At 36.4% G+C, this 27,876-nt stretch overlaps 1 protein-coding gene across 1 annotated transcript in view; it reads right to left on the bottom strand.

The window, feature by feature from the left end:
* KCNH7 (potassium voltage-gated channel subfamily H member 7) overlaps positions 1-27,876 on the bottom strand; it is a 242,744-nt gene that overhangs the window by 97,488 nt on the left and 117,380 nt on the right. Inside the window, exon 3 of the mRNA XM_075710364.1 lies at positions 1,197-1,356. Within this exon, the coding sequence (XP_075566479.1) occupies positions 1,197-1,356 (160 nt within the window). The remainder of the gene's footprint in view (positions 1-1,196; positions 1,357-27,876) is intronic.

Below are 27,876 nucleotides of genomic sequence, written 5' to 3' on the forward strand. Positions count from 1 at the left end.
GTCCAGAAGATGCAGAAAGGCTAGATTATGAAGAATGGCAAAGACTGCTTTTATCAGAAGGAACCCGGTAATGCTGTTATATGCGCAGCTACACGCCTGCTCCTTACAATCTCCTAAAACATAACTAGCAGAAAAATAATACAACATGTCATCACTTCAGATATGTACTCATAGTGCTTACATTGGGAAAGTTCTCCCTTTGCTTCTCACAGTGAAGATTGTACCAGTCTTTGTCTCCTATCTGGAGAAAGCTGAAGTGTTGAACCTGAACGTAGTTTCCAGGTCCCTTTATCATACTAACATTAAAGATTATTACACTGTGAAAAGGTATTTTCCAGCTGTTGCTGAGCGAGCCAGGGGGAAGTGTTAATGCTCACTGTTAGAGCATGCTGTGCTTTACTAAGAGCTTGTACAAATGGGGATATGTTCTGGGAAATCTTTTAGTAAGAGCAGATTATGTGAGTGCAGATGCAAAGCAGAAGGATCATGTGCTGTTGCTGCACAGAGTGAAGGTCAGCAAAAGAGCACATGTTCTGCAGATAGTGGAACAGAAAGCTACACAGTCTAGCTGTGTAAGAAGTGGACTTTTGTTTTGTGTAGAGTTTTCTGATTTTGACAATACTTACGTTCCAGAGTGGAATGAAAACAAAAGCATTTCCTGTATATCAAAAAACCCCACATCCTTCAAGCCAATCTAAATACTTCAGTTTGATAAAATCAGGATGTTTAATTATGTTTTAACTTTTTTTTCCACATGCTTTATATTTTCTAGTCTAATTTAATCAAACCTTCCAACAACTATTTTTTATTTGGAAAGGAAGATAGAAATATTCAATTTTGAATAGGCTAAGGTGAAATATTTGGGCTACATCATAATGCTTTTTTTTCAGTTTTCCATTAATAATCAATTTTTGTCGAGGGTAATGCACTTTTGTGAAATGTTTTACTTCTAATGAATTTATATTTCGTAGCAGTACTCACAAGATCCATGCTGTTAGTATTACCAAAGTTCTGATAGATTCTCTCACCAACTTTATAACAGGTTTGCTACATTTAACTTCTTTTTTTTTTTTTTAATTCTGTCTTAAATGAGTCAGGCAATGGGGATTGCATAATTTCTTTGGTATCAGTATTGCCCAGGTTAATTATTCTCCCATGTAAGAGTAGAGGTAAGTAGAGAACTTTCAATGACTAACTTACGATTTACAAGTTTGGATGGCAATATTGGCTTGCACTTCTCAGGAGATGCCACATTCTCTTCATCTGTTACATACTCAAAGTTAATAATAAACATCATTGCTACTCCCTCTTGATTTTTCACTGGAATTATGTGGGTGTTGCAAATGAAGGTAGATCCTGCAGATGGAGAAAAAAAAAGAAATACATAAATGAAAGGAAACCACTGTTTTTTCACTCCAGTATTTCCAGTTACACCAATAAATAATGAAGAATATTTCTTTGAATTTAATGATTGAACATCAAACACATTATTCTTTAATTTAAACAGGAACATTTTCATAGAAAGAAATACATCTTTTGATAATTTATTAGATTATTACCTCTTCCAAAAGATCTCTCCTTTGAAATATCAATTTTACTTTTTGGTTTTTTATTATTTGTACACTGGAAGTACCTATATAGACAGACTTGCGATATGGAGACATTTAGCACCAAAAGTAGCAATGTGAACACTATTCCAACCACAACACTCACGAAGAAAGCAGAACCCCATTCTTCTAAATGTCAAACATTCTTCAAGCTTTTGGTTCTATTATAACAGGATGAATCATGCATTAAATATTTATGGCTGTAAATATATCACTGTTCTTATTTTAGCTCTCAATCCTTTGGGGGCTGTATAATGTTGTTTAGAATCATAGAATCGTTAGGTTTGTGTTAAAAATTATATTTGTTATCTGATCCTATGGGGTTTTATATTCTATCACAACAAAACTTCTGAACTGTGGTAATAATTTTCAATAATTTTCAGAAGTATTTGACTTAACTGTTCTATACAATTTGAAGTATGAATTTAAAAGTACCCTAGTTTTCATATAAATGGAGCATACACAGCTTATACTGAAATGAACAGAAGGTGTAATTTCTCAGCACCTCTAGTACTCAGGGTGTTCTTGTTCAAATGCCTAATTACAGATTTAAAGAATTCTTTTGTGTTAGTTCTTCCAGTATAACTCTTAAGAAGTTTCATGTGACAAAGTCATTAGTTTTGATTTAATTCCTTCTATTAACCTAACAAAATATAGTGGTTCCAAAAAATAATGTAATTGCTGTAAGCAATACGATAACGTGCTAAAAGCTTCATGCAAACACAGATGTGAGATGGTGTCTTTCCATGATGACTAGGGACTGGTTTAATGTACATCATCTGCAATTTATGCATTCAAATGCAGTAATCACTGAAACTTGACAGGGTGTGCAATTTGACAAAAAACGATCCTGATCTGGGTTACACAAGAATAATTCTTTTTTTTTTTTTTTTCCCCTGGCCATTGAGGAGAGAGAGTAAAGATTTATATTATAAACAAGATCAGATTCTGGTTCCTCATAATTAATGTAGTACTTGCTATAATATGGTATATATGGCAGTTTGAGCTATGTATAAAATTGACATGCTGGCCTTTCAAGTTTTGCAGCTGTACCATCAATCCATTTAGTAAAACAGTTAAGCTCTGGCACTTGCCACAGTTGCCATGGTTACAAGCTCAATGACTTTAGTAAACAGAAAATAAGCAATTTAAGACTGTTCCATTAGAGCTAAAAATAGAAGTGCTTCAGGCCAAGTGTTGCAACATAGACTGGTTAAACAGAGGGTCTGAAGAGAATTTAGAAATAATCTTTGTGTTTTTAGCTAAGTAGTAAAAATACATACTGAGTTTAAACAGTCAAAATGATATTTATTGATTTTCTTGGAAGGAAATGCTTACTATTTCACGATATAGACTATGTTTTGACATGCAGATTTATAGGTTGAGCAGATATCCCCCACGTGGACACCTTTAACACAAAGGACTGGAGGTGGGGCTAGGCTGAGGCGTTCATGGCTTTGAAGAACACTGAACTCCAGGGGATCAAATGTTTATCAGTTTTTGCAAACAACGATGACGAGGAGCCTCAGACTTTTTAAAACACTTTCCTACTTTTGAACACAAGGGTGTTTCAGCTTTTGAAATGTTTCCCATAGTGTTAAGTAATGACACTATCTCCCGTTTATGTAGAACATTCTGCTCTCAAGCATTTACAAACCTCATTTGTTCTGGAGCTAGGGATTCACTTCTCTGAGGAGATGCAAAAGCTGTTTAACATTCCACATCTTAAGAATGTGGCAAAAAGAGCATGGGGTTAAAAATTTAAGCTCTGTGTAGAAATATTTTGGGAACAAAAAATGGCAAAGATGCATATCTAGTATAATTCAGTGTAGTTCCTTTGAAGACTAATTGCACCAGTGGGCTAATGAGTCCAGTGTAGTTCATTAGTCTGAAGTTTTTCCAAGACACCTGGCCTTTTTAAGAGGCACAGAATATTTACTTTGTGCAAATGACTGGAATTGAAATTCCGCAACTTAACAAAAATACAATGCCTGTTGCAGTCACAGTTAGTGTTGTCTTTAGTACAGAAACTGTTATCTGCTATCCACTTATCAGTATCTATCTCTATTGAAATGGCAATAAGGAAATACAAAATAACAAGGAACACCCTAGTGTGACTGAAAAATAAGAGCTGGGTACAAGGAAAGAATAATAGCAAGTTCAAAAGATAAGTTTTGAGTTGTTGGAGCTGATGGCAATAAAGAAAGAAATATTAAGTAGTTTGTTTATAAAAGATCTTATTCAGTGTTTGCACTCCGGCATTCCACAGCTTTTCATTGTACCCAGCCTGTTTTCCTTGTTTTGTCTCTATACTGACTATTTGAGAGTAAGAAATGCTTCTGATAAGCAACAAAAATTGTAACGAAGTTTCTGGAATTTGCATTTCTCATCTAATGTCACACAACAAGTGGATGATATAATCACAATAGTTATGAAAAAGATACCTTTGTAATTAATAGATTCAATATCCAGCAATATATCTGGATTTCTTAAAGATTACTACTGAGGAGTAATCATGAAATGTACCTGTTTTGCTGTCTTTCAAGCTGGATATTTTCTTGCCAGCTTGAATTCCATGGTTATAAGGGCTTTTTTTTTTTTTTTTCCCTATGGCATTTTAAAGCCCACTCTTTCATCTAGTTAAATTAGTGGCAAAATATCCATATGTGAAGAAAAGATTCTGCTCCCCTATATGCTGTGTGGATATGATGTATGATTCTGTAGTTATGCATTCAACAATATGATATCAAAAGACCTGTCAGGCTGGTGTGAAAAAAATAACTGCCAAAATGTATACATAAGTGATAATAAATATTTAAGAAAGAAAGATTTAGGATATGTTAGGATTATATAGGTATATATTGCACCATTTGAGTGATTCTGGTGAAGCAAAGCCTATTTAAATATCTGGCTGCATAGAGTTTAAAGTTGACTTCCTTCATGAGAGCGGTACAAAGTAGGCACATCAAACCAATTAATTAATTAAGTAAATTAAGTAAAGTGAATTTAATGAAATGAAATGTATGCTCTGGTCTTGGGAAAGGAAAGACTGTCCTGCTTTGCATGGGCATTCAGGAAGGCTGAGGCTGTGGGTTTTGTTCACCATGCCCACCATTTGCCCTTGGCAAATACAAGTAGTAACAAGCCCCTTAGGAGCATATGAAATGCTGGTAACTCAAGTCTTGTTCTCTGGCCCAGACTGCTGTTTATCATCTATTTTGTTGCCAAATGCTGACAGATACAGGACACGGACACGCCCCTTACATGGACCAGTGTGACAGGGTCCCAGGGACTGTGTGGTAGATGAATTAGATGGAAGGCAAGGTGGGAAGGGGGATACAGAATCTTGTGAAATAAGGCTGTCTCTTGCACACTGCTGATAAGACTTTTGCATTCTTGAAATGCCCTGAAGATAAGCCGAATACCCTTACTTGAAGTAGCTTCACATGTGATCTTCTGGAATTGAGACCTTATTCCCTGTTGCTCCATATCTATGTTGACCCAAACTTTAAAAAAAGAAATGGAAACAAGCCAAAAGTTTTTTTTCTGTATGTTGTCAAGATTCTGGTAACAGGTTGAAACCTTGTTTTAGCAAGCAAGGGCTCCCATCAAGCTATGAGTGGTGGAGAAGAATGACACCTGAAAATGACTAGTTGTAATTTGCTAATGAGACCAGTAAAGCAAAGCACCTTGTATCTTTGAAGGGTTAGAAACAAAGAAAAGGAAATTGGAAGAAAAGCAGTATCCAGTGAATATTTGCTTTGCCTTGTGTGATTTCTGTGACTTATCACTGAAGAAAGTCCTTTTCTTTTATGCTTAAAATTCAGAAGCCTATTTACCTCCAATGTGAGGTCCACTCTAAGCAAACAGGGTACTTAGTTGACCTTTTGTTGGCATTTAGGGACAATTGCACTGAGGATGTGTAGTGAATATTCAAGCAAAAGCCAGTTTGTCAAATATTGAGGGATGATGTGTATTGTGATGTGGGGACTCACCATGACCAATCAAGGGCTGAAAATCTATTCCCTTGTGTTTCCATTCAAGCACAAGCCAGGAATAATGCAGCACGTCACAGGGAATCTTGTTTTCAGTAGACTTATTGGAAAGGTTTGCTTTCTTTCTCAAATTATACTAAGAACTCTATTCCTGTAGTGTTAAGTTGAAAACAGTCATGTGAAGATCCTGCAGAATTTCACATGACATTATGTTAAAGGACTCCAAATGCCTTTGCAAGCTCATTTCTAAGTCAATTAAAACTAACTATTTACTAACAGATTTTCACAACTTAGTCTGCTTGTTTCTATAATAAAAATGAGTGGAAGAGTGGCTGAATCTTCCCTGAGAAAATTGCCTAGCTCTTAGTGATGTAGAATCATATCACTGGAGACAGATACCACATAGCTACTTGCTCAATTCAGTAACAACCCCATGAAAGAAATATCAGACAAATATGTGTGTCTGTTTTACCTGCAGCTCTTTGCATCTTTGCACTTGATGTCATTTATTCAGATCTTTGGAGACATCTGAACTGTAAAGACCCTGTTTAAATTTTGTCAGAACTTTGGCTCTAAAAGAAAAAAAAAATCACTGTTGCGTGTTCCTTCCCTCCCTGCCCCCCATTTGTTAGGTAGCTGCACAAATGAGGAATAGGAGGAAACTCGATGCTAAGACTAAAGATGATAATATTTGTACCCATAAAAAGCATCTATTCCAGGAATCTCAGGCTGCATTGCAAACATTTATCTGTTGCTGCCTTTCAAAGTGTACAGGTATTATGTTACTTTCTTCTAAAGATGGTAGGACTAAGGCATAAAAAGAAAAGTGTTTTATCCAAAGCTGCATCAAAAATGAATAAAGAAACTAAGGGTAATACAAAGAAATTCTTGATCACATTTCATGATTGAATTAGTAGATGACAGCCCCACACTATTAAAACGTGTCTAGTATATTTCCACACTAACGGGTTGTACAATTCTCTTTATCTTTTACTTGTGCTGTGTCTTTATGTCACCATTTTCCAATTCCATCTGACTGAAAAAGAGCTACCTTGTGTGGCAGGAATGGGGAATTCACAAGCTTCCCATTAAACACGCTGCGGATGTATCTGTATGACTGTCTCTTTTAAAAGATTCATTGCAGAGAAGAACTAAAAATAGATGGCAGGTTGAAATGTACTATATCCCTTTTCAATTGAATTGCTATTTTTAAGGGGGATGGGTAGAGGCAAGAAGAGTATATTTGGCTGATACTTATTAGGCAGCTTGCAGTGATTAAATGGGACCTGTTCCCTTTGACATTTCACTCCACCCTCCACTCCACCCTCCATATCAAACAGATATTCATTCTGTCACTAAAATGGTTGCTGATACTAAGATTTGATTTATAGAACTGATGTAGGTTTTGTAAGGTATTAACTTACAGTGTTTAGAGGTGAGAGAATTTTTAAACTAGAAAACTAAGAAAAAAATTACTCTCTGGAGGCTGTGGACAAGTTCATTATTAGACTGGCCTATATAAATATCTAATTTTCTCTCCCTTTAATCCCATTTATAATATAATTCAATAGCTGGATAAATACTGTTCAACTGCTCACTCCAGCATTTCTTATGCTACTGCATTGACAAAATTATTGCTAACCTCCTAATTATAATATCTACACCTACACTAATAGAGCTATGGTGATTAATTTTAACGCTGAACATGTTTTATATGGAAGACAGTTTCCTACTGCTTTGTTGTTTAAGCATATATAAACATGTACAGAAGCTATAGAGCAATTAAATATATGGCAAGGAAGGAAGAATGAAATGAAAAATAAACAAGCAGTGATGCTATATGTCTACAAAGTAGAGACCAAGAATAGAACATAGAGTGCAAAATGTTGAAAACTGTATGTGGAAGGGTAAAGACTTACTTAGATTCCAGGCTGCACATAGAATAAATTTTAGGAAACCGCAGCTGGTGCAGAAATTGCAAGAAAGGCTTTTTTCTTTCTGTCTCAGTTCACCTTAAAACTACATTTGAGTTTTGTCAGAGGGGGTTTCTCTAGAGCACAGACTGAAGTCAGGAGGGCCTGTCAAACTGATCTTTCTCAGAGATACACTCTGGTACATGCATAGTGGGGTGAAAGCTGGGTCTGAAATTGTTTTCTGGATGGGTTCTCATTACTGGCAGTTCGCAAAGCCGGTGTGTTCAAACATGAGTGTTACTTGTAATCATTTAGGCCCTAAACTTAGTCTAAAATCTCTATTACACACATCTTTTTCTTCCAGAAGAATATAGCAAGTAGTGGTGCTTCTGAAAAGCAATGCCTCTGACTTGTTAATGAGAATATTTCTGTCTCTGCATATGCAGTTAAGGATCTTGTGCCTGGTTCTTTGCACCTATGTAAAGCCTCTGAGTGCACCACACACAGTGTATTACCAGATACTGTGCAGTCAGACATGGAAGGTCAGGACAGATTGCACAAAGGGCTACATCTCTGAAAAAAAGTTAATTAAGTCTGTAAACTCTTTGCAAGTTGACTGTTGAATAACTGGGGAGGATTTTTCATTCTTTTGTGTTATAGATGCTACAGACTATGTGAATGGGGCAAGCCCAATGGTTTTCATCTTGTTTTCTTAGTATAAATACTTGATTTTATGGACACTTGTAATATAGTTGTAGTGAATGCAAGATATGCTTCACTTGGTGAATTTCATAACTGAACTTTTTTACAGGGAAACATTGCAAGCAACAGTACTATTTTAGAAAGAGAAGAACGGAAATGTTTCACTTAGGCATTTTCAGAATGAAATATTTATTATTTTTAAAGGACGATATTGAAAAGTGATTTTTCTCTACATTGCGCAAGATATTCCTGTCAGACAAAATTAATATTTTGAAATGTTCATTTCACTGAAAATCTATTAAAAAATAATTGTCATGATTAATGGTGAGAAGAAAATCTATTGTTTGCTCAGCTGCATGATACACTTGAGCTGAGGACATATTAAAATAAAAGCTTTTTGTTAGGTACTAAAATGTGGATATACTTGAGTAGAGTTTTATGACTATTAACGAAAGAGAAGCCAGAATGTAATGCTGTAAAACACAGAGCATCCCAGTATATGACAGTAGACAATAAAAAATTACTAATGTCCAATGCCATTGAACATAAATCAGTACTATGTGAGAAGGGTCAGTGATGAAATATCAGATTCTTTTCTGAAGTTGAAGAGGTGGGTGAAAAAAATGTAATAACTTAGCCGAAGGAATAATAATGAAGCACTATGAAAATGAATTTCTTATACTATGTTTTCAGTTGTATCAACAGGCATTTACATGTTAGTTTAAGTAATTTTCATTAATTTTTCAGTCTGTGTCAAGACAGAATTTTTAATTAGGAAAGGTCTTAGCAGTAGAGATTACAATAGTTTTGAAACCAACTGGATTTCATTGTGAAAATGCTTTGACTTTTTTCATTCACATTTTCATTAAGCTTATTTAAAGCATAGCACTCAACAAATACCAGATGTAGAGCTCAAGGTGAACAATGGTAGGATACATTTTTTCTCACCTTTAATAGAAAAGTAAAGAACCACAGAGCTTTAGTGTCTGTTTACAAACATTATGTGATGATTTTAAAGTTAAATATACCTTAAACCTAAATAATATTTAGAAAAAACAGCTAGTTGACAAATAATGCTTCTAGTTTATTATTTTTTAGCTAGTTGGCTAAGAGTTAGCATGTTTTTAATTGTAGGTGCTAAAATTGAAGATGCCTTTTTTCTTTATTGCTTTCCTCTCTCTTTCTTTCTCTCATACTCTCTCTCTTTCCTCCCTAGCTATTCTTTTCTAAACCCTCATTAGAAGCTATACACCTCTGGGCATTCAACTGAGATAAATGTCTTATTACGTTCATGAGAAAAGGGAGCTCAGGTTTGTTGAATATTGTCTATCTTGCAGAAAAAGTGCAGATTAAGGCATTTTTGTGAAAGTAACCTCATTTATTTCCCCAAATTAAACTACATAAACTATTTTAAGAGCTAATTGAATATCCTTACAAAGCAGAATGGAAGGGGAAAAAAAAAAAAAAAGCCAGAACTCCATTTCAGTAATGTTTCATTTGCATCCAAGGTCTTGGTCTAGAATATACCATGAAGTAAAGAAGTGAGCCAGATTCTGTTCTCCCTTACACTGTGCCATGTCAGGGAGATTAAGGTTTTTTTATGATACAGTTCTTAATAGATATCAAAAAGAAGAAGGCATTAAATGGCCATACAGTATGAAGGGTGATATAGAAAAACAGATCAACAGCAGGTCCTCTGAGGCAAAAGAGAAATGCTGTCGTTGCTGCAAACTTTTCACGAGTGCAATGTGCATCCAGCTCCACTGGCCAAGTGGAAGGAGTAATATTTTCTAAATATAGGTGCCTTTCTCATGGAATTCATACCCTTGGAAAATCATACTCATGGAAACATACCCTTCCTGATGCTTTATAAGAGAGTTGATCATGAGTAGTTAGAAATACACAAAACCCCCAAATAAGTCATTTTATACAGCATCAGATGTAAAGTCATTGTGTATGCATTATAGTACTTAACTGCAATCCAGCAAAATGTGTCTGAAAGGAGAGAACAGACAGACAGAAAACACGGTACTCTTGTTGTATGAAATAGCAATCATGAGGCCTTGGTAACAAAGATGATGATCTGGAAACCCTCATCAGTGAGAAAGCCGATCCTGAAAGCTGATGGGAGTAATCAAGCTACTGGGATTGTAAAACAAGTGGATGTAACCTCCCAGGACAAACAAAATAGCTTTAAGATAAGTGATATTCTGGAGTTCTTGATAACACAAAATCATGGGATTCTGAATGCATATCAATAAATGTAGTGGGAGGTCTATGTACTGGAGGATTGTCAAATACACTAGCAAAATACTAAAATTTTGTAAAAAGAAATAAAGTTTCCTAATGGAAAGTCTTACATGCCCAATATGATGTATTTTTAATTTAAGATCTCATTAGAGTTCATAAATATGAATAACTTACTGGACTAGAAGTTCATGACTGCCCTAGGGGTGGTTTTCATGACCTGATTGCAATCAGTGTAGACAAACAAAGAACAATCCCAAGCAGTAAAATGGTGATTCTTCTAAGTGGATAATTTTCTATGGTTGAGAAAAATGTAAGTGGAAATAATTGAGAGGAGAAATCAGACAAATACATGAATGAAAAACTGGAATTCTTAATGAAAATGTTAGATAACCAAAGAGTAACAATTCAAAGATGCTGAAAATCTTAGCTGCAAGTCCATCTGCATTGAATGCAAAAGTAAAGGTAGCAAATAGGAATCAACAGGCATATAGTGAATGGAGAAAGGAGAAAGTAAATACACATCTGTGGAAGCCAAGAGGTATGAAATATAGAAAGCTGATAGAGGAATGTGACAACATCAGAGCAAGACTAAGGAGAGTAAGTAGGTATGTAACTACATTAAGCAAAAAATAATTCTAATAATAGGGAAAGTCCACAAAAATCCCAATAACAACAGCTGTTGTAAAATTGTTAATAAGTATGTGACAATTATTATGCAACTACCAGATAGATCCTTTAAGAAATATTTCTGAAGTGTGGTAATTCTTTGCTAGATCCAAACCATCAGCAAACCTGGAAAAATTGTAATCAAAGGTCTAGGTCTACAACTCAGTGGTCTACAACTCTCATGTAACCTCTTAACAAATCTTGCTGGGCAAAGTTTGAGAAGGTTGGAACAATGCTAATATTTTACCAGCATTCATAAAAGGGATATAGTGGTTGAAATGATAGTATGGCAGTGAGCCTGACATAAGTTCTAAGCAAAATAATGAAACTTGTGATGTTAGATTAATTTAATAAAGAATACCTGACAGGAATATAATTAATGTCACTCAGTATGGTAATGCAGACATTATTAATGGCCAAGAAATCTGATTTGATGATTATATTCTTAGTATAAAAAAACCAACCAAGTAGCCTTTACAGGCATATGCTTTTGTAAAGTATTCTAGTGATTGCTATACAATATTCTAATAAATAGCACTATACTTATAAAAAGCTCATTACATGATTTACAAAGTGACTGAGAGCTTCCAAAAAGTCATTAACGGAGGATCGCAATTCAGTGCCAGAGTTTCTAGTGAAAGTCCACAGAAATGACCACAATAGCATTAATTTGCTTTGAAAATATCTGGAGAAAATACGAAATCACTTCTATGAAATGTGTGGATGCTTCAAAAACTAGTTGTGAAGTTGCTAATGACATGGTAATGACTCAAAATAGAAGAATTTGGATTATTCTGTAAGCGGGACAAATGCATTCTGAAATGGTAAATTTAATCATGCAGTTACAGAACCAGGGCACATAGGCTGAAACTAAAAAATGGTAGCTATATCCTGGAATGTACTATCTCACAAAAGAAATAATAGGATAATATGTAAGAATGGCTAGTGTAGCCTGCATAAAGAGGTAGAATAAGGAGTCAATATTTACCTATGTGTATAGCACTGGGGAGACTAAAACTGGATTACTGCATACGTTTCCTGGCATCTGAATTCTTAAAGGACATTGAAAAATTGGAGAGGGCATAAAAAAGAGCAGAGGAATAGCATCCTTCAGAAATTTCCTGTGGTGAATCTTAAAGATGTCAATCTTTGTTGTTTAGTGAAAAGTAGTTTGAGAAGTGACTTGCATTGCAATCAGTAACTTCATGGAAAGAGTGCTGAATACTAAGGAGCTGTTGAGTCTAGCAGAAAGAACCTAAATGTCTGGAAGCCGAAAGCAGATAATTCAAGCTGTGTCCTCTGGAATGAACCATCAGAGGAAACAGTGGTTCTCCCTCTCTTTATGTTTTTAGATCAAGACTGGAAGAAACAGACAAGTCCTTTTAATCAGCAAAGCCTATGTACTATTCATCTTCATAAAATTCTAATGTTTCTTCCAAACATCTCAGTTCAGTTGAAAGAGGAATTCAGTGCTTCCTGGCCCAACTTTGCTCTGAATACACAGTGCTCCATAAACCAAGATGCTGCCTCTGCCCTGTACTTGGGAATAAAATTTCATGTGCTCTGCTTAGTCAGTTGGTAAAATTTCAAAACACCTTCACGGTCTAGTCAGATTTCTATGATCTGACATTAGCAAGAAGTGGGATCACATTTCAGCAGCAGGCTTTGGCCCATCCTTGGGTTATGGTGGTGTAGCAGTGAATTAAATTCACCAGACATGACTCCTAACCTCTTTCTCTCTCTTGCTGATGGATGGCTGTGGGATGCATATGCCTGTTTTTCACTCAGGTGCATCAGCAATGCTAGCTCAGTACTCTCCAGGGCAATGTGTGTGGAGGTGTTACGCCTCTGTTCTTCTCGTCTCCTTGTCAGGAAAGGGCAGTTGTTTCCAAGCCTGACCCTCCCACTAATGGTTGCTGGAGGATGCATTTGGCTATCTGGGCTGCGTTCGCCGCTCAAATAGCTGTTTCCTGTCTCCTTTAGGGAAAAGGCACAGGCCAGATGGTGATGCAGGGTCAAAGCACTGCCAGTGCAAAATCATTACCATTAACTACATCTCCCCACAAATAATACATGTTTATTTGTCAGAATGAAATCTCCCTTGTGAAATGCTAAAACTTTACATCATAATAATTCTGTTAGAAAAAAGCTCTTTTTAGCCACCAACAACTCCACCTGATTAACTAAGAGCATAACTGTCACTGGACATGGCAGTGGAATTTATTCTTTATTTTTGAAGGTAAATCCAGCTTAACATCCCCTTAACCTTCACAGAAAGCTCATGTTCTTAGGCTGGAATCATGCCCTTAGTATCCATACTTGATGGCTTCACATGATGTCCTGACTAGCCATATGTATGTCCATCTGTTAGGCTGGCATGGTGCCCTCCCACAAGTTGCTGGACTCTTGCCCTAGGACATGGCTGAGGACTGAATGCTTACTTAATACTTCGTGTGACTTCCTGTCTGTGTGGATGTGTGTATATGTGTGCTGTAACCCTCCAGTTTGTAACGGACAGGATGGAAGATATTTGCCCAATTCGCTTCAGGCAAAATAGTTCTAATTCAGAACATCTTTAAGTAGGGTTTTTTTTTCTAGAAAAAGAGTAAGCAATTCCATGGAGTGAGTTGGATTTTCTAAGCTGAGTATCTAACTCTAAACAGTTTAATAGCAAGACATTGCTTTTTGTTAGGAAGAAGCACAAATACTACAAAAAACAGGTCAATGCTGAATAATATTAATGAGACAGACCATTGACAGACCACAGAATAAAGATTTCATGTGCTAAACACTAAATGGAGGAGGAGGATTGGAAAGGTAACCTTCCTAGAAGACTGGATTTTTGAAAGTCTTCACATAGAGTTCCAGCTTGCTTGGCATGATTTTCTTTTGCTGGCTTTGTTTTTCAAGTTGAACACAATTGTTGACTAAACAGCTAAAAAGAACCATGCTTCTCTTATCAACTGCTTCTCGGTGGCATCTAGTTCAGAGCACACATCCAGGCTCAATCCAGTTCATCAAAATGGGTGATTCCAAAGTCCTGTCACTGCAAACCCTACAGCTAGTGACTCAGGCTCTCCCCTATGAGATGCTCTGCCTGCTGTGCTTCCTTTCTATCACTTACGCATGCTTCCTCAGAGCTCCCATTAGGCTGTAGATCCCTTAGCATCTCTTGGCAAATGTTACTATACAGTACACACTCACACTCTTGGCTTCTGATTTACTCTTTGGGGACAACATAGGAAAGGGAGAAATACAGATGTAGTGGAGGAATTTCTAAGGCAAAATGACTTAAAAAAAAGAATACTTTTGCAAATTGATAAAATTCTCCTGACATGTTTCCTAATGTTTCCTGGAAGATGAAAATTTGGTTGCTGCTCAGAGAAAGACTGTGGTCTGGCTCATGTGCTCTTCTGGGAGGCTCTGGCACGTTCACCCCACCCATGAACCTTTTTGTAGAAGAACTAGTGAATGAAGCTCTGAGTTTAAGGCCTTTTATTTGCCATCTCAGCTTTCAATTTCCTGTAATAGTCCATCAGCCTTCCTTGGACATTTGTTTCAAATGCATTACAGTAACCTGTTTGAGACATAACCTGCTTCAGGCATAGTGCAAAATGGAATTCATAATAAAAAATGATGCAGTATTCCCTGCCACAGCCCACTCTGTCAAAGTGAGTGTTCCACGTGCTGGTTCTTAGGACAACTTTCATAATTTATTTAGGTATCTGTATGGGAAACGAACTCTGCTTATAATATTGCTCTGCTTGTATGGGCTGTATTGCAATGAAATCCTGGCTAATAATCGAGAATAAAAAGGGTTGATGCTCAGTCATCACGTACCCAGTCTTGAAAATATCCTTTATCAGAACCCTATCAAATATGCTTACTAGTATTATCCAAGCATCTCATTTTAGATTTGTTGCTTTCATGGAACTTCATAAAAAATATGGATGTGTGACTTAAATGTAACTAGTTGACTAATGTAAATTGGTGGCTGACAATTTTAAGTGCTTCAGTGTCTTAGCTGTACAGTTCCCTTGAACCTGTATGAACCAAAAATATGTGACACACAAACACACACGCATGTATATAAAACCATGTGTTCTATACATGAAACACTCTAATCAATGGCCAAGATTGTCTGACACCTTTTATTGTAAAACTGTATTGTTTACACTTGAATTGTTTAGCTTGAATTTTTATATTGGATATTTTCTTCCAAAGCTATAACTTTATGGGAGTTTTGCATAGAATCAGTTAGTTATTTATGAAAATAAGACAAGTGACTGGAAATGGAACTTAACTTCAGGTATTCTACTATCTTCTTTTACAGGCTATAGATGCATCTTATGGAAACTGGTCCTAATAGGCAATAGTTAAATATCCTATATGGTTTCCTGAATAATTCATTCATGATATGCAGGACTGAGCCGGTGAAAAAAATGAAAAATAGTAAAATAATAATGAGAAACATGAGTGTAGAAAAAAACACTCAAAACTTCACAACTTCACACTGTAGCTTCATTGTAACATTAAAGTTTGGTAGATGGGAAAATGAATGATCAGACCTAAAACTTGACTTTTATTTTCTTAAATGCCTGAGATGATATTATTTTTATGAAAGACTTAACGGATCTTAAAGATTTTGTATGCTGATTGAGTCACCTTTACTTCAAGAAATTAAAATGTGTAAATTGCATTCTATTCATGTGATTTCCGACATTAATACCACAAATTTTAAAATGGTCTATTTATTTAAAGATAATAATTTTTTAATATATACAATACGCATTTTTCTGTGGAGTGCAACCACTGCAGTCCACTGTAAGCTCACCCTTTTCTAATTGTAGGAGATAAATCTGTGGTAATCTCCTTTGCAAGTATGGCATAGAACATGTTATAAATACCACAAGAAGGGCAAAATTTACAGTGTGGTAAAGGTCAAAATAATAAAACCCAGAGAGTATAATGAAGCCCATTGGCTGGGATTCAACTAGACACATAAGTAGATGATAATTTTTTAGGTTGTGAGAAGTCCCGTTGACTTAAGTGTTCTGCTGAATATTGTCAGTAATGCGTACTTTGCATATTACTTTATTTATCTTTATATTGTTTAGACATTACAGTTAAAAACTTATGCTTTGTGCAGATATCTGAAATGACAGTGGAAGAACTGAAATATTTACTAAGCCCCTTGTGTATAAGAGAAATTGACTAAGGCTTGGAAAAAATATTTAGGAAAAAAATCCATCCATGCAAACATGTAACTTGAAGTAAAATCTGAAGTCCTGCCCTGGCTTTTTTCTACTTTTGAAAAACTTCTTGTTGGGAGTTCTCTCGTCATATTTCTCTTCTACTTATATCAGGCATTGACTCTGAGAGAGGCAGAGAAAGGTAGCTGAAGCCCTCCGCCTTTTTGTTGCAGCATCACAGCCCTGTGAGGCACACTCTCTGTCAGCATCATGGCTATACTCACCTTTAATGTCATCGTGTCATGTTGTTCAGCAGAGTACCTGATTTTTGGCATACAGCTCTATGTGCTTACTCTGATCACTTTGCTTACCTTTACAGGGCATTCCATATATCCCTATAAATCTGGGTATAAGGAAAATGTAGTGCTCCCTTAACTCAGAAGCAAATCAGGCTTTATGCCCCTGGGCAAAGACATATCAAACCAAGTCTCCTGCTGTCTATGCAGCAGAAAATTTAATTCAGTTCAAGGTCTTTTGAGATGAATTTCAGTGTCCAAAAGATGATCTTGATTTTCTTTTCACTAATACAGATCTTGAATGAGTTGCTCTTGATCTGTGCAGATGTGAGAGAGGATTCCATACCACTGCTGTGCATTTTCAAAATCAATTTTACAATTGCTTTGTATCTCACTTTTGAGATTCCAAATTGAGCTAAGGACTGGTTGAAAAATTGTTACAGAAATAGTTTCCTGTGAGAGTTTTGACTAATGTAGAATTTTCATAAAGTTATCCGGGGAGAAATTTTGACTTGGAAAAAGAACCAAATGAAAGAAACAAACAGAAAACTTAATCTTTCAAATGGGAAATGCTAAATTTCTACAGCACCAGGTGTAAGTCGTAGTTCATTTATAGTATATTCTCCTTGTATTTGCTGGATTCTCTGGCCATGCTGCATCTCCCAGCATACCTTATAAGTGAGTAATTCTTAGAATAGGCAAAGTACTGTAGAAATATTTCAAAAAAACTCCAAACGAACTAAACTACCAATGGCTGAGAAAACCAAAATAATTCCATCTACACTGATGTGATCTAAATCTAAAGTTTTTTTTTTTTTTTCATTTCTTCTTAATAGGAAGATATAAATTTGGAATTTCTTTATTAGCAGTAAAAATTTTCCATTAATTCCCCCCCCCTCCAAAAAGCTTTAAATTAGATTGTTTTAGATAGACTATATTTCAGAGTTGCACTGTGCTTTTGGGCCTCCTTCTGGTTTATTAACTTTGCATACCTGAGACTAGCTGCAAAATACTGATTTTAATTGATTGTACCTGTGCTGTACAGTTGTAAATAATGTGTCCAAATTCACATCCCTCAATTAGGGAAACAGTTTTGGTGGGGGTGAAAATTCTCTCACTGTAAAACTCTCAGGTGGTTCCCTCTTCTTGGGCAACTCTGAAGTCAGAAAGACTCAACTCAACTACAGTATGACTCTAGAATGAGTATATATACTCTTTGGAAGGAACAGATTACTTCCACTTCAGAGAATGCACTTTGTCCGCATACTTTTGAGGTTGTGCTATATTATTGTTCCTGTCTTCAGGTTTGTTGTGTGTTCTGGCTAATGTTGTGTTATTACTGCAATGGACTTCTGACACTCCCTCTCAACCCTCTGTTGCCATTTGACACCCAAGAAAAGCAGAGAGGCTAACCTCACTAAATTGTCATGGCAAGGGAACTGAAGAGGTAGGTGGAAACAGAAATTAATCTGACATGAGAAAAAAGAGTAGGAACCCTACATGTCCTGTAAGTTCCCGAGCAGCGATCACTGCTCCCCAGCCAACCCCCCCCAGTTTATATACTGAGCATGACATCATATGGTATGGAATAGCCCTTTGGTCAGTTTGGATCAACTATTCTGGCTGTGTCCCCTCCCAGTTTCTTGTGTACCTGGCAGAGCATGGGAAGCTGAAAAGTCCTTGACTAGCGTAAGCAGTACTCAGCCACAAGTAAAAACATCAGGGTGTTATCAACATTCTTCTCCTACTAAATCCAAAACACAGCACTATGCCTGCTACTAGGAAGAAAATTAACTATATCCCAGCTGAAACCAGGACACAAATTAATGTTACTTCAGTGAAGTAATTTGTAGCTTATTTTTTTCCTTGTTTAAACTCCCATTAGAGAAGTGTTTGAGGGGTGGGACAACAGACCATAGCAATGCCTTCATGGTTATTCCTCCCTCAAGAATCTGGAAGGGATATTACTTGCCCATGAGGCTTCCTTTAAGATGTTAGAAAGAATGTAGTAAAATCCTTACTTAGGCACTTGCTAGCATTCACTTGTTAAATTGTATTTTAAAATAATAGTTTTCTTGTTCAATGACAAGTTTTTAATCATCAGCAGATTAGACTACGTTATATAGTTGCTCTGTTCCGTTGGTTTATAGTAGAGGTCTTTAATTGCCTCTTGTCCTATTTTCCTTTTCACTTTCTCTACTCAGGATCCAAACATCACCATCAGATAGGAGGGAAGTTCTTCTCTCATCCATAACAGTAGAAATCATAAGTGAAATTCATCTCTGTAGAGATACCTAGCATGAGTTGTCTGTGTTTTGAACAGCTGGAGAAGGATGAATTTCATGTGCATGTAAGGCAAATTGAAGGCAAATTTTTAATATTCAAACTATAATGACTGTGTAGATGGACCCTTAGACCCTATTACACTAGTCTAGTGAAGTCCCAGCTGAATGGCTCTGCTTTTGCCACCTCAGAGTTATCACACCAGATAATGATACACTTGAGAATATGAAGGTCATTTTAGCAGGTGGGTTATTTTTTATAGTAAAGGCCACATTTAGCAAAGTGTCCCGCATAAACTGCTTAGATTTTTGAGGTGAAATCTAAGTCTTACTCAAGTCATTGAAACCAAGCTCGTTTATTTTTCTGTGAAGCATTTATATAAGTCTTGTAAGACTCAAGAATTATATAAAAAAATGTAATCCTCTGAAGGGAAAAGTGTCTGTAACTAAATCCTGTCATAATGTTCAGGAAAGCATCCATACTGGAGCACACATTCCTGTTTCAGGAAGTGTAATGTGGTAGGTGTAGAGCAATTAGCAGTTTACAAAGAATGCTCATCATAAAGAGGGATGAGAACTGCTACTTAACCCCTGGCAGAAAGAGAGGATGCTTTGTTTGTCCTTAATGCTAGTGATTTGTCCGTTTTTCTTCTGACCACTAACCTTTGCGATAGTGATCTGAAGCATGAAGATTTTGCTGAGTTTAGAGGACTTGAGGCTGTAGGTGATTGGCCTGGTCTTCAGTGATTCAACCTTTATTCGATAAAATTAAATTTCCATATGTTGCCCTTAGATAGAAGATCTTAGTTTTAACAAGTTCCGTCATTTGGCGACATTAATGATAATATACAAAGCTCAGTTCATGTTACTGAGTTTTGTTACAATATAAAATATGTATCTTGTTTTAATCTGTTACCACCACAAGTGATATCTGAAGCACTAGTCTATGCCAAGCTTTGACAAAGACTAAAATTCTGCTCATGTCAGTGATACTACAGATGTGGAACTACAGTTGAATTCCGCAGGTAATGCCTTCCTAAAACAGGAGGCCTTGAGTAGCAAAACCATGCAAGCCCTTTAGTAGCATAAGCTCACAAATAGATACTAGCATGCAAGAAAGCTTCATTCTTTTCACCTGTCTACCTGACTTGATGGGAGTGTGTATTTATGTCTTGTAAGACAGCGGTATATAACATTTGAAGTCAAAGTATGTCAGAAGACCAAGACCGCTAAATGCTGCCCACAATGTAGACTAAAGCTATACTGATCTTGGGGGGGGGAGGGGGGGGGGCGCGGGGAAGACTCTCTATTTTGATTTTTTTCCTATCTGGACTACACTGTTGGAATACACTTGCAGTTGAAATGATACCATAAAATATTGAAGCTGGTAAAAACAGGTGACATAAGCCAAAGACTAGTATTAGAAACCTGTAAATCAGAAAATTAGGAGCTGTATTGCTTGCCCAGTTTAACATGTGTAGTCTAAAGTAACATATGTGCATATATTGTCAGTACAAATTTTGAAAATCTATTAAAAATTTAAATAAAGGCAATATTTATAAATAAATTCTGCAATAATAATAGATAATACTTTTTCTAATAATTTATAAGTTACTATCAGATTTATATACATGACTGATTATTTTAGTATATTACAGATTATGTTATAATTAAGTATTCATAAACTGGAATATATAAACTTTGTAATGGAGGTCATGTATACAGCATTCTGTAACACCTCTGGCAATAATTTATTAGTGAAATGGTGTATTTAGTTAACACTATTATTTGATGAAACATTTATATAGACCCAGATCTGATCTAGCAGCTCTATAACTGATATACAGTGCTGTTGCTATTCAGAAATGCTGAGAATAGTGTGTACACTTGAGGACTAATTTTTTGCTAGACTGTGATCTTCAGACCTGTTTCTGCAGAAATATCACATGGGTTATATCCTGTTGCAATACTCTAGAAGGTGGAGAAATGAAGGTAGGAATACAATGCTTCGCTAAAGGGCTTTTGCACTCTATCCATCTCACTAATCCTATCCTACTCTCTGGAGCAAAATTCATAAGATATTTTTTTCTGGTTTGTTGTTGCCTATATTTCCCACCCACATGAAGAGTCAGTATCACTGTTTTTCAGTTATAAATAAAAGTGTTATTGTCAGAGCTCAAGTCCAGTGTATAGGCTCTGTTCCAGTTTGCAGCTAGAATGCTTTGGACTTGTATCATCTGGTGTGTATTTCTTTTCACATGGCAGAGACAGAGTTCCTTCTAGTTTCTTAGAACGCTGTGGGTATGAAACTAAAATGTACCCTTGAAATGGCTTAGGCAGGTACCTAATTTTGTGAGAGCTGCTGTGGTACTTAATGCAGAGAAGGACAAATTTACGTTTTCATAGTAAACATTCAATTACGTATAATTTCTGCTAGTCCTGAGCTCTTCATAATTTTCTGCCTGCATTACAGCAGAATACTGCATATCTGTGATTGTCATGCAGTAAAATACAAAATGTGAATAACTGTCTACATTCCTTTTCTGAATCACACAGGGCTGTTTTATGTTGTCCAGCACTATTTAATATATCATTATATTTCCTTTGCAACTCTCACCTGCCAGAAATATTCAGCTTTATTCACACCCTCAGGAAACACAAGGAGACTCTTCTATACAGTCAAGATACATTGAAATTTTTGCCTCTTATATGGACGGAATACCCCCTAAGGGACAGCATAACATCTGTGCTTTCTACCAGTGTGAGAAAACTGGTCATGCTACTGAAAAGCAACAATGGTAGCACAGGCAATCTACCTTGTCCTGCAGTCTTTTCCCTGCTGCTGAACAAAGAAATGAAAATTATCTTGCAAATCAGTTGCACTAATAAATTTTCTCATCTGTTAAATGAGATGGAGTTAGAAACAGTTTCCTTGATAGTTCTTGTTGTGGTTTAGCCCCAGCCAGCAGCTCAGCACCACGCAGCCGCTCGCTCACTCCCCCTACCCCAATGGGATGGGGGAGAGAATCAGAGGAGTAAGAGTAAAAAAAAACACTCCTGGGTTGAGATAAGAACAGTTTAATAATTGAAATAAAGTAAAATAGTAATGATAATAATAACAATGTAATAATGATAATAGCAATAACAATATACAAAGCAAGTGATGCACAATGCAATTGCTCACCACCCGCCGACCGATACCCAGACAGTTCCCGAGCAGCGATCACTGCTCCCCAGCCAACCCCCCCCAGTTTATATACTGAGCATGACATCATATGGTATGGAATAGCCCTTTGGTCAGTTTGGATCAACTATTCTGGCTGTGTCCCCTCCCAGTTTCTTGTGTACCTGGCAGAGCATGGGAAGCTGAAAAGTCCTTGACTAGCGTAAGCAGTACTCAGCCACAAGTAAAAACATCAGGGTGTTATCAACATTCTTCTCCTACTAAATCCAAAACACAGCACTATGCCTGCTACTAGGAAGAAAATTAACTCTGTCCCAGCTGAAACCAGGACAGTTCTCCAGCTGTCAGACTAAGTCCTAAACCTTAACTGGAGGGAGAATTTTAGAACAGGTCCTCCTCACAGAAAAGTTGGAGACATGTTAGGAAATGAAATATTCATAGAACTAATAACAGTACTTATCCTCTCAAAATCCTATATATGCCGGTACAAAGGACAAGATACTAGCAAGAGCTTTAAAATCACATCCCTACTACCTCTATAGATAATTTTGAAAGTTAAAAAATATGACCTCAGTAGAAAGGGCTCACAGTATAGTGTCTAAAACTTAGAATTTAATTAGAAGTGGTATTTTCATGAATGGTGTAGATAGCTAAGGAGAGTTTGCCTGAACATCTCATTACAATTGAGTAATGACAGTTCAGTGACTGGTAGTTAACTGGTAAAATCATCTGACTGCTCTTGTATCATTCTGTTCTCTTAAATTCTTAAATATGCTGTGGATTATTTTTTCCTTATTTGTTATACAGCTTGACCCTCTTCTAACAGGTTGGTCTTGAACAGTCAATATCCTGCCCCAAGAATTTCTGCTATGATGCAATATCATATTTAGCAGCTTCCACATACAAGCAGCAGATGGTTTGAGCTCAATATACATAAGCATATGTAACTGTATGTCACCATCCTTTAGTTCTGTTTAACCCTTCAGCAGCTCTTTGCCTTTGCCATTTAACAGTCTTGTTTGGAAATGGGAAGAAATTCAGACTGTGAAAACATGAATATTTCTTCCTCTTACACTAGTGGTTGGGTTTTTTTATATTATTGTGATAGCTAAGAATAATCTGCTTGACTGGTCAGTGAATATGAAAGTCTGTTTTGTTTCCAGCTGCTTACAGGTCCTTTATGTTTAACAGCCCACAGACATGGGAATGTAAGGTTTTGTAAAAGTCATAACACATCATTTGTGAGACAGTGCTTCCAGCCACTGCTACCAACCAAAATTTTATTCATTTTTAGGAGTCTGTCCCACTTTACTCCATTATTATTTTCTCTTTCTGTTTTATGCAATAACAGGAAACTCTGCTGTTCTTCTTGTTGATAAATTAGTGATTTGTTTTTTTTTTTTTTTTTGTGCTGAGTCATTTTACTTAGAAATGTAGAAGTGCTCTACATTCTTCTTATCAAAATACTTGTGTTGGATGTTTTTGACATTGCTTCATGTCTCAGGTAATTATTTAAAATGTCAGAAACAAACAGTCATGACTTATATGAGCTATGCTGAGTGCTTAGCAACAGAAATATGAGTATATATGCACCTGCTTTCTGCCTCTCCCAGGAAGCTTGCAGCTGACCAGATTTCCTCCAAAAGATACTCGTGTGGAAGAGGAGTTTCCTGCCAGCCTTGTGTTGCTTCAGTGGCTGGGGTGCTCCACAGCAGCCCTTCTCATGCAATGTGCGACACGGTGCAGACTCATCATAACTTAGGGTAGATCTGTCTCTCTTTCCAGTATAAACTAGAACGTGCAGTTTGGCTTGTCTTCTTGAACTCTAGGCATTTAAGCCATATGACACCTTGGCTTGAAAATATTTCTAAAATGTATTTGGTGTTACCACTGCCTTCCTAGGCAGATACTTATCTTGATTGCAACTTACTCCTGTATTTTGGGATGAGACCCAGACATGCGGTAGCCTGTCCCACCTCCTTGCCAATGCTTTGGCTTCCATAGATCAAGAAAGAAACTACATTGCTTTCTACCCATCACATCACTTAGTCTAGGTGAAGACTGAGTACCCTGACTGAATGCCCCAATTAGGGCCTGAATTTAAATAGCTCCTGGTGTAGTAGGAATAAAGGCAAAATGTAGTTTTATGTGGAAAAAAATCCACTGTGAGTTGACCTGTCTACAAATACAACAGCTCAGACTTGCAGTAACTTACTGGAAGACTTGCATTACACAATGATTTCATATGGCATACATAATGATCTTTTCTGTTCAGTTTTGTACATAGAATACGGGAATTACTTTCCAACGTATATTTTTCTGTAACTATATGTTTGCATTAGCTGGTTTTGTTTACAATATTTGAGGAAGTAATAACTACTTGCTAAATATTAGTTTTGTAATGTCATTAAAATATACAAATAGCTTTCACCAAAGCAATCACCTTTAGCTCCTGAAGTACTGATCATGGATGAAGTGTAGCCAGCAAGCAATTTTTTTTTTCAACAGGAAAGATTTTTAATACCAGCATGATTAGCTGCTTGCATCTGGTAGCTGCTGTTTTTTAAAAATGCTTTGTGAAGCATTTTATGAAATATATCTGACTCAGTTTATATATTCTTTAACTGCAAAAGCCTGTACAGAAAGAGAACAATACTAGATGAGTTTAAAAAAAACCCACTCTAGTAGTGTTAGTAAGTTAAACAAAATTTATAATCCTTTTAGGCTGTCCGTATAACTACTCAGAAGCCATTGGTGCTGAATGACAGAAGGACATCCCATTTAACATCTGCCTGTCTCTCCACCTTCTACACCTACCCTAGTATCTAAATATGACCCCAAAGGCATATCGGAGGAGGAATTAAATGACAGAAATGGCAATTAGGTTATCTGATTCTCAATTATTTTGCTACAGAAGTTGAAGAAAATTAGACACCAAACTGCGATGTATTTATAGCTGTTCCTGCCTATTAGTATACTGCTTCAGTGAAAACACATAATCTGGCTAAAAAATTAAATGACACATTTTCCCTAGACTTCACTTAATATATACTGGTCTTACAAAGGCTATTGTAATAAGGTTTTATTAACCATAAAATTACTTAATTCAATATACAGAGTATTGGTTATAACATCTTCAAATAGAACTAAAAATATTTTCAACAGCAAGCAATTACAGAGATGCTTGGTGGAAGGAGGCTTACAAAATGCAGCACAAAACTAAAGAAACAAATCCAGTAGTTTGCTGCAAGAAAATTAACGTAAATGGACTTTATTTTATTTCAATGTTGTACAAAAAGAGGGTAAGAGCATTTATTTTCTTGTCAAATGAAGGATAATGAAAAATAACTACCCAACTAAAATATATTAAGTCTTATTTCAAAATAAACACAGTGTATATTGTGCAAGAAAGAATAAAGTCAGTTAAAGTCATTGAAACTGAAAAGATTTTTCTGTTTGTTTGTTTGTTTTAATATGAAGTATAGTAATTTCCTTTGTGGAATTGAAATGAATTATTTGTCTGCCAAAACTTCAAAATAACCCAAGCCGCATAGTTGGAGAAAGAACTTTTTTCTAACTGTTTAACCTTTGCTCTGATGCTGGAGCAACTCCATCAATGAGATGCTGCTGAAGAGCAGCAGCCTGCATCTTATCACTGTGATTTATCTCAGTGTTCAGAAGTACTTTGTACAACAAAATGAGAGGCCCCATGGCTACAATTGCTACACCAGCTAAAGCTGACAAGGTGCCAGGTTGGTGGGAATTTTCAGAGAAAAATTGACAATTGAGGGAGCCACTGCTGAAACTGATGCTGCAGGGCTGAGAAAGAGATGTCTGTTTGTAAGACAGACAGACATGCAGACGTGCACAGACACTGTAAGGGTTTTTTTTTTATCAAGACTTTTATCCCATAGCTAACAGTTTTATCTCACGTTATTGCCACCACGCCTTAGCCTAGATTTGCATTTTTTCCATCCAGTGTAATTTTTGCTTTCTTTAAAATATGTTTTGACTTCAGTTTTATACTGTGAAACCCCAGGGCCACTCTTAGATATCCTGTTTGTCTCCTCTGCTACATTTAAAAGTGGAGGGAATATTCTAGATACAGATGGGTGAAACCAGTACCCAGGGTCAGGCAGTACAAATTGCAGCCATTCAGGAGCAGGCAGGCTGGTGACAGTGAAAGAACGAGGAGAGAAACTTAAGGTTGCCTGTATGCACAAGTCATTCATATATACTGACAAAGCATAGGAATACCCTGTTACCAAATTCACTCACAAATGCATGAGTCTGTATCTGAAACAGAGGCATCCTGGGTTGAAATAATTTATGACTTCGTGTAAAAGCTGTACAGATTTGTTCGGTTTCAGTGCAAGTTTGAGAGATTTTAAAGACAGCAGCAAATATTTGGAAGTTTGATCAATCCCATGTTTTCTTCCAAGTGTGTTTTCACCTTGAAAAGATGTTAAAAATTGAAAGTAGGTTGAATTGTGTAGGATAAAGGGATAAGAAAAAGATTTCAGAGAAACAAGTCACAATAGCTGTAACAGTTCTCAAATAAAGCTCAGATTCATAGAGCTATTTAGGCAATTAGGCATCTAAGACTCACCGTAATTATTTAGAGCTACATCTCTAGAACACCCTGGCCCAGTCAGTTTCAGTGAGGGAAATTTCCCTTCCAGATCCTTTCTAGATCAGATCATAAAGCTGTTTTTCTCTGATGACAGGTGGGTCCTTGATAAGAACTTTTCTGCTCAGAAGGAAGAGGAGCCTACACAAAATACAATAGAATGCTCTGTAAAAACCATTAAAATGCAAGGAAATAGTTTTGGATACACTGCTGAAAATTTTGAGAGAGAATTTTTTTCCCAGAAAGTGTAAGTTTTCCAGCTTCATTTTTTTCTTCCAGACTTTCACAGTCCTGACTGGAATGGAATTTCTGTCCCCAGCAGTTCTAGTAATGAGGAAAATGTTGTATACATTTTCCAGAAAGATGCAGCATGAGAGTGTTTGACCGTGTTTCCTTTGGGCTAGGAAAGCAAGTACTGAGTTCTTCAGGCTGCTGCTTCTCAGAACGCAAATTATTCTTGCAGGGAAGGAATGTGTTCACATGTTCTTTCTGGTGGTTGGCATAAGACAATTTTTATATCATATTTATACAATATTTGACAGAAAAAGGAATTCTGTTTGGTGAAATGCACATTTGTTCTGCAAATTTGTGAGGTTTTTGTGAATGATATGTTAAAAAATTTTAAAGTATTACATACTATAATTACAATCATTATATGTGAGTGCTTGCTTAGAAATTGCTGGTAGTTAATACAATTTCGTGTCTTCAGAAGTATCTTCATTACTAAGAGATTTTCCATAAATAATTTTGTTGTCCACTTTACAGTGTCAACAATTTCAAAGAGCAGCCACTCTCTATGTGTACAGCATTTTGAGGCAGTGCAACTAAAGGATAAGTTTTGCAGAAGCTTTACATCAGTGTAAGCCAATGTTTCTGCAAACAGAAGCGGTCCTGGCCTGTCTTGGACTGCTAATTTCCACTCCCTGCAACCCCTTCCTTTATGCAAGTACAGATGATTGTGTGGCTATGTGAAACCATAGTGAACTAAAATTAAACTGTTTTTTGGCTGGCTAATATTAACTCTTCTCCCTATACCAGATCACTAGAGACACATATCCCATTGTGTAAAGGGGTAACATGGGGTCAAGAATAAGCACTTGAAGCAGACTGAGGACAAGACTCATTCTTTCAGCATCAGCGACAAGCTGTTTATGGCTAC

Source organism: Pelecanus crispus, chromosome 5, assembly GCF_030463565.1.
Source record: "Pelecanus crispus isolate bPelCri1 chromosome 5, bPelCri1.pri, whole genome shotgun sequence".
Lineage (NCBI taxonomy): Eukaryota > Metazoa > Chordata > Aves > Pelecaniformes > Pelecanidae > Pelecanus > Pelecanus crispus.